Source organism: Epinephelus lanceolatus, chromosome 4, assembly GCF_041903045.1.
Source record: "Epinephelus lanceolatus isolate andai-2023 chromosome 4, ASM4190304v1, whole genome shotgun sequence".
NCBI classification, from domain to species: Eukaryota; Metazoa; Chordata; class Actinopteri; order Perciformes; family Serranidae; genus Epinephelus; species Epinephelus lanceolatus.
The window spans coordinates 26,935,002-26,953,193 of NC_135737.1; the positions used below are offsets into that span (position 1 = coordinate 26,935,002).

The following is an 18,192-nucleotide window of genomic DNA, read 5'->3' on the forward strand; positions in this document are numbered from 1 at the left end:
ACTTTGTAGCCACAAGACACAGACAATAATTACAAAACAAAAGTAAAGTTGATTTTGTATGAAAAACATTTATAGTTTCCTGAATATCTGAGTACAACAAAGGCCAATGGCAAAACCCAACAGTGATCAATGTTGATGTACAGCAGCATATGTCATTATGTAGAGCAAGTCTTGTCTCAAAGTCATCTCCACCTTGCTCCTCTGTAGCTGTTAGCTGTTAGCCTAGCCCTTTTACCAAAACAGATCGACTGGATAGTTTAACCCTAAGCAGTGACTGATCAAACTTAATAATGTATGGTCAACATTAGTAAGACGGTGTGCTGAGATAACTGAAAAATGCTCTTTGAAGTCCTTCAGAACAACACTAAGTAACAAGTTGGTAAATCAACGTTAACAAGTGTTATATAATAAATGTACTTATGGTTATCTTCTTGAACGACTGCGGCCTTTGAACGGGTCGTCCTGTATCAAGACAAAAAAGATGAAGATGGAAAAAGGATTAAAACATTTATCAGGGAACAGATAATCAAATATAGCTGAGTCCATTTCTGGCAACTCAAATACAATATGGATTATGTGAGATAAAATGTAGGGGTATACATTTTTGTCAGTGTGACACAAAAAGATATTAAGACTTAAGATCAGTTCAATTCCCAGAAAACTATGCGGTTACACAGTAATCCTACTTACAGGTTGAGTCATTTTTCACCAATGGGAATAAAATCACAGTCTATATACAATCTACATCATTTTCTCCAATCTCTTCTTACCTCATCATCATCACTGTCATCAAATGCAATTCCTCTAGACTGGCTCTGGCTCTGAGAGCTGTACTTAGTGAAGGATGATGATGACGATGATGCTGATCTGTGGTAACCAAGAGAAGGAGTCAGGGTAAAACACAATTGAAAAGCATCAGAAATTTGAAATATGAAGTGAGGGACAGCGAGTGTGATGCAATATGGACAGCTGTGTGTCTCTACAGGGATTTTTTTCTGAAAGGGGACTTCCCTTATTTTCTATCTAATGCTACAAAGTCAGATGATCATATTAAACATGGCCACAGTTTCAAATAATGAGGTAAACATACTTGTGTGTAAAAGTAATCCCTGTGAGCAAAAACCTCAGGATTCAGACCATACTTTCTACTTTGGCTACAAGCTGAAGTCAGCTCCTAATGGATTTCTTTACATGGTCACCTGCTCCAGGTATGTTCTGCAAGTGTTTACATTATGTGGCCTACACTCTTATATAACGGTTCATGCTAACGTAGGGGAAACATGTCGTCTTGGATGCCAATGTTGCTAATTTCTCACTGATTTCAGATCTTTTTCTTGCTGAAACATGTCCAGTTGTGTTTAGAAGCTTTTATTGGTGATTTTTCCCAGTAGAAATTGCCGCTATTTTACACTACAGTCATCCCCCTGCTTCAATGAAAGACCGAATAATAGCGGCGTGTTTTGATAACGCAATCAAACAGCATGCCTTGACAGGCGGAGTAAAATGTTGGCAGTGTGGCGATCCGTCCGTCACTGCATTTGCGACTAAAAATAGTTTTGAGCGAGCAAAATAGGCTTAAATCATTCAGCACGCTGTGTGAGCAGCCTACAGATTTCAACCAGCAGCAGAAACGAAAGGCGAATCCCATCGGTTGTGGGTTGAATGGGGGTCACAGACACAGACAGTAATGTATTCCTGTCAAATACGGCGGCCATCGGCTTACCGGCGACGGAGAAGTCAGCTCCAATAATATCCTCTTCTTGGCATCATGACTGCCCAGAAGTACCTGAACAGCCGAGCCAGCAGAACACAGGTATGTGACGTGTCAGAGGAGAAACGAGCCGTTCACATTACTCTTTCTGGCAGTAGCGGCCCACAAACTTCACCGCACTTTAGGGACTGTTCATTACTTATGAAGGGACTTGTCAGGGGAGGAGGGTGGCTGGTTGTTTCTTATTTTATTTATTTATTTTATTTTGATCCCCCCCATGTTAATAACTGATTGATGCTGTTTTTTAAGTATGAATAAGTCAATAAGTAATTTATTCCATTGAAATATCATTGATGTATTATAGAAAAGTGATTTATCTTTTTATAAATGACAAAAGGCACATCTGCCTCATTTTTGCTGTGGTATCCTGATACTACTCAGAACTGTGATATTTTCACTGGTATCGTACAGTGGGTCCCAATTTTGGTACCGTGACAACACTAATCTGGAGGGGGTTCATCTGCAAAAACTAATGAAAAACTAAACAACGATATTCGGTATTCGGTACTCGGTATTCGGCCAAGCACTTAATATTATTCGGCTTCGGCCACAAATTTTCATTTCGGTGCATCCCTAGATACAGGTGTTACTGCACAGACAGTACAAGGAAAATAAAGTGTTTTTTTAACCATTAAATTATGTGAACAGGTTCTATTAGAAACCCAAAACACAAGTATGAACCTGAATATGAGCATAATAGCTCTCCTTTAAAGTACTGGTCTACCATATTGTAGATCAAAACAAACATACTTTGGAGGGGGAAGGGATGCTTTCGTGACAGGTATATCTTCATCTGAGTCATCAATGGTCACCTGGAGATGGATAAAGATTAGAAGCAAGTCTGGAGGCAATTCAGTTTACATACTGTGTGTGTGTGTGTTTGTTTTGTTATCTGGCTTACTTCATCTGCTTTGTAAGATGCAGAGGCTGCAGGTCGAGATGATCTCTGGGACGGAGCTTGAAATGCTAAGGAATGAGGAATAAGTAGGAGAAAAGGGACATAAATGTTTAAGTCATGAAAAATTGAAAGATGAGGAGCAGGAAAAAGGGAAAAGCAGGTTAGTAAACTGCTAAAATAAAATAGGATTTCTATGCTTTTTCTGTGGTGTTGCAGTCTGAGATGTGAAAAAATAAACTTGTGTGTTCATAGATCATCACACACACACATATTCTCAGTCTCCTACCTTGCATAATGCTTCTGCTTTGGGTTACTGCTGAGGATTTCTGGGAACGGCCACGACCGGCTGGCTTTGGTTCGGTGGCAGTTGCGCCTGGATAGACAGGTGAAGAGGTCAGAATAAGGATTTATGATTCAATACACAGCATCATCACATATAGTGCTTTATTTAGCTGCATCGAATATTATTAAACTCAATTCAAATCAGTATTTTACTGTGCCACAGTAGTATATGCCATTCAAAGAGTATTGTTTAGTGTGTGTGTTGACAGTCTGAAGATTTCACAAACTACAATAAGCACTTTCACTTCGTCTTACCAGCTCTCTTGCATACAAGTACTGTTCTGCCAGTGAAAAAATATTTAATAGTGGACTTTTTTCTCTTTCGCAATAAGACAAATGTTCATTCCAGAAAGTGAGTAACCTGGTTTGATGAGTTTTGACTTCCCTCTGCTGGTGTGTGACTAAACAGTATTAATGGATATGTTTACATCATAGCTGTCAAGTCTCCCGTTTTGGCCGGGAAACTACCGTATTTTACCCCTCTTTCCCGCTGTCCTCCCGTATTAGTATTTTCCCGTAAATCTCCCATATTATAATATAATTTAAAAACAAACAAACATTCCTCTGCCTCTCCAAACTGAACTCTGTCACTAGCCTCGCGAGAACTGCCACCTGCAGTAGCCTGGGTGGCAGTTGTCACAAGGTTAGTGTTGACAGCGGGTCTGGTTGACAAGTGGTTATTTTAGATATCCTGTACACCCAGGGACGGGTTTTGCTATGGGCAATGTGGGCGACCGCCCAGGGCGCAATCTATGTGAGGGCACACGAGCAGGGGGTCACAGACAGGAATACGGCGGAGGCTCATAGTGCTCTGCGGCGCAAGATAACGGCTTACCGGCCGAAAAATTTCCCTTATTTTCAAATCCAAAACTTGACAGGTATGGTTTACATACACAAAATATTCTGGTTTTGCCCTAATTCTCCTACTAAGCTGTTTACATGGCTAATAAAGATGAATATTCCACTTATATTCCCATTTACATGCAGTCGTGCATATGCCAATTAAGGAGCCCTACCATGTTGTTTATCACATCAAAACATGGTGAAGTGGAACAGCTGGAGCTGCTTGTGCCACTTGTTTGACCATGTGAACACAGCCTCCCACTTTCACTTCTTCAACCACAGCATTTTTGAGAAGGTCAGTGTTGCGATATTTGTGCATATACAACAACATGTTGATGTCCAAGTCTTTCATAATGTTTAAAGTGGGTGTGTTTCTCCTACCAACCAGAACTGTGGGCTTTTATTTTGGGCATACTACTACCTCTCCTCTCCTCTCCTCTCCTCACCATGGATGCATAAAGAGAACTCTGTTGCTGTCTCGTGTGTGACAAAGATGATGATGAGAGACTCGTTGTTGAGGTCGAGAAATATCCTAAGCTTAACGACTCACGATCAAGTCATTAAAATACAATGGCCAAAAAGATATTGCCTGGCGAGTCATACCTGTGGAGATTGGTTCTTCAGGTGAAAAATTAAGTTTAATTAGGGGCTCTCCATACATGATGTTAGCTTAAGCTAATGCAGAGGTGGAAGAGGTACAGTTCTTTCAGTAAAATTAGTAATAACTTTGTGTGGTCATCTGTTAACAAGCTGCAGTGTGACGCGTCCAGTGTGTGCTAGAGGCAGCACATGACACGCCATGCCGCAGCAGCTTTGGAGTGTTTTCAGCTTTAGGCTCCAACATATATTCTGATAGATTCTGTTAAATGATAGAAATCCATAGAAAAGCATTACTGTCTGTGTCTACTTCCACATCATAATCATACTAATTTTGTTTTTAAAATACCTGTATCTGTCAGAGTCTATCAGCTGGTTCAGTAGTTAACCTCTTATGCTGTGGGTCTGGCCTATTAAATCATTCAGTGCTGGCTGAGGCTGTTTATCACAGATGTACATTCTGATCCACTGGTATCTCTTATTTTCTTTCGAACTGTGTAAAGAGCATTAGCATTGGTAATTGTGAATGTTTCTGCAACGCCCTCTCACAATAGTCTGGTAGGCAGTCACTGTATGTCTGTGTATCTTTGGTGTGACCGTCCAGTGGTGTATTTGCTCTGAGTCACTGCCTTGTATCAAACCTACATTCTTGAATAATCCTTTACAACATTGATTTACTACAATGTGTTTCCCTCTGCACCTCTACTAGTGACAGACAATATGACAACTCACCTCTCCCCCTTCCCCGGCCACCCCGCCCCCTGCTTCCTCGCCCTCTGCCTCGCGTGGTGGGAGGAAATGGGGTAGAGCCTTCGTCAGAGTCCATAGCGAGCTCATCAGATATGTCCAGGTCCATTGGCTCATCGCCGCGCTCCAAACGGTGAGCTTTGGCTCTGTCCATAGCCTGAGAAATAAAGTGCACACCACGTTACAATTATTTCTGTCATTTGAAATATATCCTTTCTATTGTTCATAATTGATTATCAGAGTGTTGTCTTGCCACATACACGTGTCCAGTGTGAACAGCTCAGTTTGTTAACACACCAGGCATTAAACACACCAGACATTTTAACATTTCAGGCTTGTGTGCATTTGTTACTTACTTCTTTGATTTCCTTCTCTTCCTCAGTTGTGTTCTTTTTGGATTCTCTGAATCGCCGCACCTAAAAATGTAAAAACGTGCACACAAAGTAACGTATAACATCAACTCCATCTTCTCTACTTCCCACGCAAGCCCCACCCTCCTTACCTCTGTGTCTATATCCTGCTCTGTAGTTACTCCTCTGGCTTGGAGGTGGCGCTGTGTCTTCTCTAACTGGTAAGTGATCAGCTCCTCAATGGCGTCTTTCTCATCTTTGTCTACAAACTCCTGAATGGCCTTCCCCATGCCCTGCTCGGTCAGAAGGGACAGCTGCACTTTCTGTGAAGATATGCGCGCTCACTTTTCAAAAGAATATATGTAGAAACAGTGGATGGCAATAAGTGTTTTAACACCCTGTAAGTGTGTGAATGTAAATTTTTGCATGTGCAGTACCTGTTCAGTTGCCTCAAAGTACTGTTTAACCAGGTCCTCCACTCTCAGACCCTCGACTGCTGTGGTTTTTAATATTTTGCCGTAGTCAACATTGACCTCATCTAAAAAGCACAAAGATTGAAAGAAGTCAAACAGACAGTACTGTACATCAATCAGTGACATGTACTGCAGATCCACAGGTGTATATTTAGCCTGTGCAGACCTTTGATGTCTTCTTTTTGCTCACGCCGTCTGAGAAAGTGAATGATGTCTTTTGGGTTAGCTACACGGTCCACAAACTTCTGACTGAAGCGAGCCGTGTTGAACGTGTCAAAACCTCCAGTGTAGTCCACCTGGAGAAGACAAAGAAGATTATGAATTTGAAAGCAGCACAAATAGGAAGGTGTGTGCGCACATGCTGTGCGAGTGTCCATCTTACCCTCAGGCGAATGAGAGGTTTCTCTGGGGTGAGTGGACATTCAAGTCTTTCTCTTTCAGCATCTTCTATCATCTCTGTGACCTACAGTGCAGACGGGCAAGCAGAGTAAGATAACAAGATGCTAGACGGTCTCTGTATGTTTGTTGGTGACCTTAAGTGTTACCTTTGCATAGCACAAGTCCTCCACCTTCTTTGTGACATGGGGTGTATCAGGTGTGAAGAGATCTTGGTAGTCATCCAGCACCACATCTTGGATGAAGAACTGACGCACTGTGTTTAGGGGGATCTTTTTCAGGTTCATCTTACGACCTTTCACCCTCAGCAGTCCTATGTGCCTAGATTCATACAGACAGATACTTAATCACTTTAAAACACATTCAGAGTATCAAGTTTACTCTAAACTGTGTGTGTGTTTATGTATGTATTTGTTGGTACACACTTTTTGGTTGCCTCTCCAGGGGACAGGGAGGTAGCTACAGAGCTGCCGGGCTGTGTCACATAGAAAAGCTGCTGTTCATTTCTGGTTGGCGCAATCAAACACTCATGCTCATGACCCCAAACCACCAAGTCGATAAAGTCATCCAGAAACTGCTCAGGGATGTAGTTAGTGGGTCCGTGCTTACTCCTAGAGAAAACACAAATACAGAAGAACAATTTAAAACATAAACACAACACGGAGAGTAATATTGAAACAAGCGCACCTTCAAACACAAACACACACTTGACTTTTTTTAGCCTCCAACAGCATAAACTGCAGCTGCCAAAGGACAGGGAAGTTTCTGTGGACGTACCAACCGACACAACATGCCATAGAGCTGCTGGTCACGGCCAATAATAAAAACATAGCAGTTTAAACCACAAACAGGGGTTGACTTTAACTCATTCACCCTCTTAAAAATGCTTTACTTTTTATTGTTATAGTCTTACTGTCCACACGAAATTATGTATTCTTATTAAGGACTAAGTTGCAGATTTCAAGTTTGCAGTATGTACTGCATTACACAGTCCACAACATGCATCTCTAATACGTTGACATTTTCTGTGGTTATCCTAAAATAGACAGCTTTCCTCTCTGGTTTAGACTATCCAACACCATAAACGCACCTGTTCTGGTGGATGGCAAAGAGGTTAAACCATTCATCTTGGTCTTCTTTGGGGCGAAGCATCGTTACCTGGTTGTTGACAAACATCCTGTACAAGCGCTCATCTGGGATAGAACCTACACACACATTCATACATAATTTAGACCTAAGCATGAATGTTTTTATGAATCTTGGCAGAACACATATTTTAGAAATGGATATTACCAAAACAAACACTTACCAAGACCAAATAAGGCCAGCTTGGTGCTGCCTTTCTGCATGAGAATGGGACTAATCTCTATCCTCTCAACTGACTGGGAGTGACCAAAGTGATTGACAAGACCAGAAGCACTCAGCAGATCCAACGCACACAAACCCTCAGCCTTGAGGACAAAAAAGTTGCATTAAAACAAACCAATATACAGGCACAACAAAAGAGACACAATTGCACATACTTGCATGTTAAGATCTGGTGTTGTGTCTTATTATTTCTTTCATGCTGGAGGCAGCTTACCCCAGTTGGATCATCATGGTTACCGTGAATGCTGAATACAGGAATAGAGATGTTCAGGTTTTCATCCTGATAGTTAACCCAGGGGAACCTGCAACACGTCAACACACATATAACAACATTACTATAACAAAAATACAATATTTTGCCAGAATGACCACAAAAACACAGCAGGACTGACTGGGTGGTGTTGAAGTTGACAGTCTGGTCACTCATAATGTTGAAGTGTATGGGATTGTCACCCATGCAGTATTTTCTTAGCATAGTGATGCAATTGTGGAGGCATCGACGTGACGGCTTGTTCTCATGGAACAAATCACCACCCAGCAGGATAAAATCCACCTGCAAGCAAACAAATGAGCAAATGCAAATCAGTAGGTATTTAGAACAGGTAGACTTTTGTATGTCCATGCAAGCAGACGATGAGTCACCCATCTATGAACTTGCACATACCTGATTTGTCTTGGCACATTTCAGGATCTCATCCAGTGTGTTATAGGTGTCATTACCGCGGATAGCATCCTTCTCGAGGTAACCGAGGTGAATGTCTGTGGCGATGAGGATCTTGAAGGTATCCTCATCATCCCTAAAAAAGAAAACGCACACAATACAGTCATTAAAAATACACTATTACTGTGAACTTGCATTGCATATAACCTGGGTGTAAACATTATTCTCTAGAAGATTTCAAAAGCTGTTAATATGCAACCAGCTAATTTACAATACATTTCGTTTGAGAATTTGAAAAGGAAATCATAATATAAACAGACTTACAAGGTGCTCTCCGAGGACATGATTACAGGGATCTGTTTACACCAGACAGGAGGTCAACGAAAGGCGTCACCTGCAGACAATACAGTGATGTTGAAGTTATATTTAGCCCCAATCCTCTTGTAAGTTACAGAAATGCTACAACCATATCACAATTGCAAATGTAGATATGTACTTAAGGAACTAGGAAATACTGCATAGCACGGTTAGATAAATGAAGGCAGTAAACCTAAGTAAACAAGAAATGTCATACAAGCATTACGGTAACGTTAACTTTTGTCGCAGTTACCAAAAGAAAGCCACGTTTATAAACAAAACGTTATGTTATATTGTGTGCTAGCTAGCTAATTAACGGTCAATAACGTTAGCAGCTAGCTAACGGTAACTTGTATCTGCATGGTAAGGTAATGTGAGGATGGTGACTCAAGTTAACGTTAGCTTTCACTTTTGCTGAAACCCTTAAGGCAAGTTAACTATGAATGCTAAAGCTAACACGAGCTTAGCTTGCATTTACATATCGTACGGGTCTAAACTACAAATAATATGTCTATTAAACTTTAAAGAATTATTTGTTGTGTGTGCTCGATGCTACAACGTGGGGGAAACAACAATTAGTTACCCACCTCCTCTTGAGTCCCAAAATATGTCAGAGAAATCCCGGCAAGTCTTGCAAACCCTCTCCCCGCCCCTCACAGATGGCTCAGAGTTATTGTAGTTTTATTTAGAAACATCGCCGTTCTAAAGTAGAGAATGTCCGCGGGAGAAAAACTACACTTCCGGTAAGCAAATAAAGTGCGTTTGCTTTAATGTTAAAGTTGCACCGGTTGGCTTTCTCTGTATTGTGTGTGTACGTAGCGCTGGCGGGCGGGGCAGGCTGGTATTTAAATCATTCAAACCCCACAGAAACCCTGGATTGTGAGGCTGTCAAGTGATGTTTTCTTTTCACAACCCATATTAGCACTGCAAGCCTCAAACGGCGCTAAGCTAGCAGGCTGCAAATCGTCTTTTAAAATAGGTTTAGCTGTAATTTTACATTTATTTAACATTAACATATTTTCCGTATTTTACTCCTGGTTCAGCATAAACGAGGCAAACTGGATTGGCTGCATTTCAATGGAGAAGCTGTCAAAAACAGCCGGTGCTGATGCTACGCGGGAGAAGGTAGCTTTTACATTTAGCCTCATTTAATGTACAAAAAGAGCTAAAGCTGTCCGCCACCTTTTATAGTGGCCATAAAGGTAGCTATACAGCTGCCTAGCAGCAGTTGCTACAACTCAGTCCAGCTGATGTTGCAGACCTAAAAAGTGTTCTGACGTTTCAGCTTAATGCGTTATATTTGATTTAAGGAGGAGAAAATCATGTTGGTGCATAATATTTAAGGGCTTAGCTCATATTTATTTCCCTTTCTGTACTTCATATTTAGGTTATTACTCCATTACTCAAATATGTTGGATGCTTTTCAACATTTATCCCTGTTTCCGTGCAGGAGCTCTGTGCACCCCCAGCACCCAGTGGAGTAGTATCTGACAACCTGTCACTCCCATCTTATAAAGAGTATCCAGCCCATCGTCCCTTCATCAACACACTTGTGCATCACACACCCCAAACACAAACACATCAGTTTAATCGCCCATCATCACCCAGCAAAGCATTCCCAGAGACCAGCAGTGCAGGTAACTTCAACTTATACATCTGTGTGTGTGTGTGTGTGTGTGTGTGTGTGTGTGTTTTCCCTTTGCAAAGTTTCCATTCAGGCATTGTAGTGTTTCAGAGCTCCATGGTTACAGCATGTGCAACATGATGCCACACGACTTGAATGTCTCAGTTGCACGGACATCTATTCATTCTTTCACATCCTCTTTGTCGTCCCATCCTATCCTCCCATTCTTCCATCCAAACCTAAAAATCATATCGTATTGCACCATGACTATAATCATGCCCTAAGTATGTTCAGTATATCCCTGTATGCATCACATTCTTGTTTCTAATAATCTATCAAACGCATAATCCCTGTGTCTGTGCACATGTAGCAATCCTATCTGCCTTGAGGAACCTCCAGGACAAGATCAGGAGGTTGGAGTTGGAGAAGGGGCACGCAGAGCTCAGTCTGCACACAATGGGGAAAGATGCATCACGCACACATCTGCAGAGCGATAAAGTCACACAGAGACTCTTCAAGGATTACACAGAAGAAAGAGACAGAGAGAGCGGCCAGTCCAACTGCAATCAAGGTGAGTGTATGAATAAGATGCTATAACTTATTTATGTTTCCCTTTTATGTCTTATATCTCATGGTGTCCCATTGTTCTTCTCCACAGTGTTGATTACCCATCTGGCTGCTGCAGAGTCTCGCTGCGTGAAGCTGGAGCGACAGCTGGATCACATGAGGAGGATGCTGCGCAGTGCCAAGTCAGACAGGACCAGCCTGCTCAAACAGCAGGTTAACCCGGCGTTCCTTAGTGTCATAGGCTGTGATATAAGACTCTTTGATTCAACGTTATTAAAGCTTTTTTAAATACTACACAAAAATATAATGTTTATCGTAAAAGCCTATCATATGTGAGTGAGCAGATTTGTAGAACTGGATTGATTGTTCTCCATGCTCTCAGGTTTCCACTGATACAGCCAAGTCAGCTGATCAACAGTCTGACACAGTGTCTGAGCATGCCCAGTTGGAGAAGCTGGAACGACTGGAGCAGGAGTATCTTAGGCTGACACGCACACAAAACAACGCTGAGGTACAGACAAAGACACAGAGAAATTTTAAAGTAGTTACTGATGTTAACTACCCAGGGGCCTTGGTTCAAATGGTACATTTCTGTGCAGACCAAATTACACTAATTCTTTGCTCTGCAAACAAAACAAACAAAACATCAAGTAGTGAAGCTTGGCCCTGTGACCAAAAGCACTGTGGTTCCCAATCTGGGGGTAAGGATCATCTTGAGGGGGTCAAATATTAATAAAAGGGGCAAGAAAACATATTTTAAAACATATTTATTTGACAAAAAAAATCCTTAATTTTTGTTGTTGTTGTTGTTGTGAAACACTTTTACCTCTGTGGGCCCCAGTTTGAGAGGGAAAAGAAATCGCAATTAAGCAGACACTGATTAGTTCAAAAAGGTCACAAACCAAATCGTGTAGGCTGAAAACCTCTGATCTAGTTTGGTTCCTCAGATCAGTTCAAAAGTCACAAGTCTGGGTGTTATCGTAGACATTGATTTGAACTTAAAATTATGCATCAATAGAGTGACTGAAACATCATTCTGTCCACTCAGACATATTTTCAGGGTATGGTCTCACTTAACCAGAATGATGCTGATAAGACAATTGATGTTTTATCTCAAGGGGGCAGAGACAAGAGGGAAAATCATTCTATTTTCTTATTATTACCATCACAAAAATGATGATTGCGTGTATCTGAATGTGTCAGATGAAGATTCGGGAGCTGGAGATGAAACTGCAGGAGGAGGAGCACCAGAGGAAGCTGGTCCAGGATAAAGCTAATCAGGTAACAAGGCTTTGATGTGTATTTCTCCTTAGCTCCCATTACCACTATTGCAAGCCTGTAATATTTCCTATATTTGAAAGGAAGCTCAGTCTACTGTTTGAAATTTGTTTGTCTTATTGTGTGTGTGTGTGTGTGTGTGTGTGTTTCTTAGCTACAGACAGGTTTGGAGACCAATAGGATACTACTGCAGTCAGTGTCACCTTGCCTGTCCAGCAGACAGTCCAAAGAGAGAAAGTACAGTTCAAAGGTAAAGAACTTAATTGTGGTGGTTTCCGGTTTTATTTCTATCTGTGCACACTGAGAATGTTTCTTTCACTCTTTATAAGCAGATGTTTGAACAGCTGTGACTGTGGAAGTTAAGTGCTTTCATACAGTGTTAGTACAACTGTGTCATATTAAGTAGGAAAGGATCTCAGTGCACTGATTTAGATATTCTGATTTTTAAATAGTGTTTAAAAAAAAATCAGTGGATGTTCCATTTTCCTAGCTTTTATTTCTCAAAAAAGCACCCAACATTTTAAACAAAAATAGTTTTAATAATACATTTTATCTCCACTTGCTGTCATTACGAAATTAATATTTTTTGTATGTTGGTTGGTCAGAAAAACTAATCCGTTAAATGTTTTGAACAGGAAATGATCTTTTCAAAACACTTGACAGGTTAACTGATAATGAAAACATTTCTTAGTTGCAGGCCTGCTTTGTACTCGTAAATGTGCATTTTCCTGTGGATCTTACTAGTGTTTATGTTGATTATCTCTTTCCAGAAACCTTCACCACAGCAGCCATCCTACACACAGCCACACTATAGACTGAGCCTCAGGGATGTACCTTTTGTCGCTGGAACGGTAATATGGGCACAGATGTATTTGTGGACTTAGTGCTGGAATAAAATGGTCTTTATTTAGTGCTGAACTTCCCTTACACTTGCTCTCTCTTCTCTTTCAGTCAGTGGGCTGCAGCCACTCAGTCAGAGCAAACGTCCAGTCGGTTTTGTCTCTCCTGAAGCGACACCAGCCACACCTCTGCAACAGCCGCGTCCTCTCTACCAAAGCTAACAGCTATGAGTCAGGTAGTCCCAGGCATTCAGACAGCTCCTCGTCTTCCTCCACCACTAGCGGGGAGGAGCTTTCAGAGCTGCTGCAAGCACTACAGGAGGAGCTGCGACTCATGAGCTTGTGAGTGTCATCACATATGAGCCCTGCATGGAGTGGATTAGTTAGAATACTGTTGAATTTAAATCTGTTTGTGTTGCAGGGAGCAGGATGAGTTGATGAGGCAGGTGGAAGCCAGCGTTTCTGACCAGGAAAGAAAAGAACTTCAGAGAGAGCAGGAGAGGCTGCTGCTGAAAATGGAGAGGAAAGGAGAGCAGATCAGTAAGCTCTACAAACACAAAACACAGGTAGGTTTTCACACAAAAAAACAGCTCAGCTCACACAAAACCAAACTGCAGAAGTAAGCTTTTGTTTTCTTGTCTCTCCTCTAGATAAAGAAGTTAAGAAAGGAGGCTAATTCTAGGCCCAACAGCAGAAATGAGGTGAGGGTGACGACCACAGTGTCCACTAGAGGTCGCTCTGCTGGAGCAGTCAGAGTTCAACCAGGAGAGAGGAGCAAAAAGAACCTGCGGCTGCTGAGGGACATGAGGGCTCTGCAGACCTCATTACGGACCTGAAACCCACCAAGGCATGAACACAGCATTAGGTTAATCTAGTTGGTGCTATCTACCTACCTATGGCCATCATTTCACCATCGACCAATCCACTGACTGATGATCACTACAGACTGTCTTTCCTTTCTTTTTTAAATATATGGGTTTTTTTCTGCTTTACTAGGAACATGTAGCCTAACATGTTTTAAACCAGACCTAAGTTATCTCTACTAGTCCAGCCAAAATGCTTTTAATGCAACCCAGGTTAATTTGTTGTCTGATTAGTCATCATAGTGTCAAATGAATGGTTGGAATATTTAAAAACGAGGGCTTCAAGTTGACTTGTTCATTACAAATACCATCAAAGTAACTGTATGTCAGTTCATGGAGGAAGTTGTCTCAAACATCAGCGTGGATCAGTGTTTTTTAACTTGATGTTTAAGTGCTTTACCAGCAGAGGGCATGAAAGTTCATAACAAGGAAGCCAAAATCTCGTGGTGCTAAACCCTCCTGGGTTGCTTTATATTTACACATTCTCACATTTCATAAATATTGATACATTGGATGCAGCAGCTTTTGGTAGTGTAAAGAAACTGCAGTGATGAAATAGTCTGACACATATTTTTGCAGTTTGATGAGCCTGATGTTGTGCTGAAGGACCTAAGAATATACTGTGCTGTATTTGTTTAAAATGACTGAACCCTTTGATGTGTTGTTCCAGACTCTCGATATGTGTGTGTAACAGCACGCATGTGTTGTGTGCTATGATCAGAATGTCTGCAGTTATTTCTACAACTATACGTAGGAGGATTTTGTAATTTTTTGCAAATCATGGGTGACCTATTTTTGAGTGAAAACAAATTTCTCTAAGAAATAAAGTATTTATGTTTGCATATGACTACAGTACTGTTTTATTTTGGCTTTGGATTGGTTCTCATCAGCTTATGCTAAGACAGCCAGGCTTGGCATGGTTTTATTTTTTAAAGATATTCCAGTGATCCACTGTTCCCTTGTGAGCTGCTGCTGTTGGGCTCTTCTCATTGACAGACTTGTTTTATCTATCTCTGATGCTGCTACCATCGACTGCCGTCATGATGTCAGTCGACTTCAGACCAGAATAGAATCATAAGGACCTTAAAATTAATTATCAGCAACAGTGTTACTAAAACCTTTATGCTTCATTACACCATTATAGACAAAATTTAGCTGTGTACCTTCAAGCAAGCTAATTTAATATAATGTAAAACAAATGATTAACACTGATATTATATGCTTTTAATAATTCATTATTTTTCAGTTTTTCCCAGTTCTTCCAAAATGTTCCTTTATATACTTTCTTAAAACTTATTTAATGATTTTTTTTTTCATTTTATGACAGTTTTGTCATAAATTTCAATTTATAGCTCAGGCTATTGTTTGCTTAAATCACTGAAATCAACAGGCCTATATTAGGAACAGGCGTCTATATGGGACAGGCCTTTGATTCCTTTCACACAAAACTGTTTTCAAAGCAGAGATCGGGAAATACAATCAAATTGTTTATTAAAACCAGCAGGAATATTACTTGTAGAAAAATTTGGCTTCAGATACCATGATCTGTCATATAGCCTAGTCATGATCTGAGGACCTTTATGGACTAAAGGAATATGAATAACTTACAGGGTAATCGAGGAATGGACACATAATTTGAGGTATAGGCAGCAACCTGGTTTTATACACCTGAAGAACTTCTGCAAAAAATGACCTGCTTGGCAACCAGACCAGGGGTCTCAATTATAAAACAGTGCGTAGGATCCATAATAAACATATAGATATGTAAGCTACAAAAGCCAAAAATCATATGCACCCAAAAATTTTCTACAATCAGGCTTCCACTTCACCATCTGTGTCACCAATTTGCTGTCTCCAAAATGTTCATAAGCATGGATGACAGTTTCTCTCATTAAGTCTGTATTTATAGATCACAACCTTTCTGTGGTAGGCTAAGTGGCATACACCTCTTTTAGGCCTCATTTTGTGTGCACACAATGTGTATAAATAAGATTTTTTAAATCAGAAACATTGGTCACTTTTAATAGAAAAAATATTCAAAAGAAATAATTTTTGCTTGTCACATATTAAGACCCCAGGTGTCTAATTGAGACAGGCGTTTATTTGTCAAAAGGTGTAGCCACACCAGGCTAGTAAAAGGGACTGGGTGTCTAAAGTTTTACAGTATTCTAAATACACTTGCGCCCACATTATTTAGAGGAAGGAAGGAAAAAGTCATAAATTATAGTAGGCTAAGCTAAAAGTTACAGACTGAGAGGACACCTTTTTTTTATTAATAAATATGGCTGTGTTTTTGCAAAAAATTGTGAAAATGTAAAATTGTCCTTACGGGCTCCCATCAAATTATCAATAAATGTCTTAATTTGCCTAAGATTTAAAATAAAAAATATCCTACAACCTATATTCGATATTGGGAAGCTACTTAACACAATTTGTAGTGAGTCAAAGAGTAACATGTAGCTATAAGATAGATTTATCAGTAAGTTATATTGAAGCACCAGGGTCATTCTTGTGGGTATTTATTCTAAGCATATTTTTAAAATATTTGCGTCTCCAGTCCGACAGTGCAGGACTAGAACTGGTTTCAGGACACATCTGTCTCCCTAAAGCTCAAAGCACCACTTTTCCTACAGTCACTGAAGGTTTATGGCGCGCGCGGTGTTAGTGTGGTGCGCGAGCGACGAGGATTCTCCGAAGGGAAAATTGGCTCCTGTGATTTCAGCTTTTCAAAGATATGGTATGCTGCTTTTACAGACTTATTTTCGTTTGCTTGCTTCATATATCGCCAGCCTCGTTTCACCTGACACATTTTCAGAGCTTCCCTTCACATGACTGTGTTTGTTCTCCGCAGTATGGATTTATTAACACCTGTTTGAAATCGCTGGTGGTTGAAAAGTTTGGCGAGGAGACGTGGATCAAGCTCAGGTAAAATACATTTCTATTTCCTGTTTTTACAGATTTGTTATAAGTAGGCTATTTAAAGACTTATACTACTCCAAAGTAAGATTGCACAATATTTCCCCCTGATGTTTTCCCCCTCTGTAACAGGTGTAAAGAGGCAGACAGGACATTAACACATTCTCTTTGGACATGTTGGAAACTGTTTACTTATTGGAAGAGTACATTTGAATGTTTCTCTAAAGCCTTTGAGAAGAACTGGAAATCTTACTCACTAGTTGCTGTCCTAGGTTTTATGAGTGTGTTAGGGGAGACCAGGGTTGGTTGTCACAGTTTTTACTCTTGTGTGAATTGCTCATCATCATCTTTCACTAGTCATCCCTACATTAAATGAAAGCCTAAGGCCTTGGCTTGAAATTGGTATCCCTCTCATTTATACAACTTACTGTAACAAGAATAGGTTACAATTACAATGTATGGGGTTGGTTGTCCCTATAGTTATCAGTGGGGTTTCAGAGGAAAAAAGGAAAGATGTTTTAAAGATGTAAACACCAAATAAGTTTTAAAATGAATACCACCTCTTGAATGAAAGTAAAATGAAGGAATTCACAGTTCTGAAAAAAATCTAGTCTTTATTACAACCATTGTTTCATACCAACTCATTGTGAATATAACATTAAACGAAACAGTGATAGATTAACCTCAATCTCAGTGTGACCAGAAACTTTTGTTAAAATGTCAGCCTGGGTTGAAGTATGTTTAGATCCAACATTGTTTTCTGATGAGGAACTAAAGCAACATTGTGTGTGTGTGTGTGTGCGTGTGTGTGTGTAATTAAAAACAGCTGAGAACATGTGGAATATAACATTTTGCCTGTCCTTCTGAACAGTCACACATGTCAAGCAGTGAGACAACTATCCCCACCTGACATCTTGACAAGCATTTTAAGCTAGCTACTAAATGGCTTTAGCTTGTTAGCTTAAAGTTGACTCAAAGCTATTACCTTTGAATTTTTAATGTTTGATTTTTTTAAATGACATATAACCTAAAAGCCTTTAATACAAAAAGGCCACCAATATGAAAAACTACTCTGACCCATAAAAATTACAAAATAAAATCACCTCAATGTCTTGTGTGTGTTCCACAAAATGACCAGTGCAAAGGAGTAGGATGTCAGGCCAATTGTTTGATGTCAACATAATGTCACAACGCCCTCTAGTGTGGTGGCCATAATAAGCACTGTGACAACCAACCCCAATCTCCCCTACCTTAGGCAAACAACATTTCATTTGGTTTGGCTGTGATAAAGGAAACTGCTTC

At 40.3% G+C, this 18,192-nt stretch overlaps 2 protein-coding genes across 2 annotated transcripts; one reads left to right on the forward strand and one right to left on the reverse strand.

Moving 5' to 3' along the window:
* Nucleotides 1–48: 48 nt before the first annotated feature.
* Nucleotides 49–9,455, reverse strand: mre11a (MRE11 homolog A, double strand break repair nuclease). The gene is made up of 20 exons (XM_033631282.1): nucleotides 9,391–9,455; nucleotides 8,771–8,840; nucleotides 8,450–8,582; nucleotides 8,178–8,338; nucleotides 8,000–8,087; nucleotides 7,727–7,868; nucleotides 7,508–7,622; nucleotides 6,843–7,028; nucleotides 6,567–6,738; nucleotides 6,404–6,484; nucleotides 6,188–6,317; nucleotides 5,986–6,086; nucleotides 5,701–5,871; nucleotides 5,555–5,614; nucleotides 5,184–5,355; nucleotides 2,956–3,042; nucleotides 2,673–2,737; nucleotides 2,522–2,583; nucleotides 771–867; nucleotides 49–462 (listed from the first exon to the last, which is right to left on the reverse strand). Exons 2-20 carry the CDS (start codon nucleotides 8,788–8,790, stop codon nucleotides 424–426), a joined length of 2,082 nt encoding a protein of 693 aa, XP_033487173.1. The 5' UTR covers nucleotides 8,791–8,840; nucleotides 9,391–9,455; the 3' UTR covers nucleotides 49–423.
* A 226-nt stretch (nucleotides 9,456–9,681) lies between these two features.
* Nucleotides 9,682–14,821, forward strand: cep57 (centrosomal protein 57). The gene is made up of 11 exons (XM_033630730.2): nucleotides 9,682–9,928; nucleotides 10,254–10,440; nucleotides 10,798–10,998; nucleotides 11,086–11,207; nucleotides 11,377–11,505; nucleotides 12,198–12,275; nucleotides 12,427–12,522; nucleotides 13,043–13,123; nucleotides 13,224–13,453; nucleotides 13,533–13,677; nucleotides 13,762–14,821. The coding sequence occupies exons 1-11, from the start codon at nucleotides 9,881–9,883 to the stop codon at nucleotides 13,945–13,947; spliced, it is 1,503 nt and encodes a 500-aa protein (XP_033486621.2). The 5' UTR covers nucleotides 9,682–9,880; the 3' UTR covers nucleotides 13,948–14,821.
* Nucleotides 14,822–18,192: the final 3,371 nt, after the last annotated feature.

Bases quoted from the DNA above. Each gene is read 5' to 3' on its own strand.
- cep57 (XM_033630730.2), top strand. From the start codon at position 9,881: ATGGAGAAGCTGTCAAAAACAGCCGGTGCTGATGCTACGCGGGAGAAG. The intron at 10,441-10,797 runs GTAACTTCAACT...GTGCACATGTAG, and splicing joins CCCAGAGACCAGCAGTGCAG to CAATCCTATCTGCCTTGAGG. The intron at 12,276-12,426 runs GTAACAAGGCTT...TGTGTTTCTTAG, and splicing joins TCCAGGATAAAGCTAATCAG to CTACAGACAGGTTTGGAGAC.
- mre11a (XM_033631282.1), bottom strand. From the start codon at position 8,790: ATGTCCTCGGAGAGCACCTT. The intron at 2,738-2,955 runs GTAGGAGACTGA...CTCATTCCTTAG, and splicing joins AAGCAGAAGCATTATGCAAG to CATTTCAAGCTCCGTCCCAG. The intron at 2,584-2,672 runs GTAAGCCAGATA...ATCCATCTCCAG, and splicing joins CATCTTACAAAGCAGATGAA to GTGACCATTGATGACTCAGA.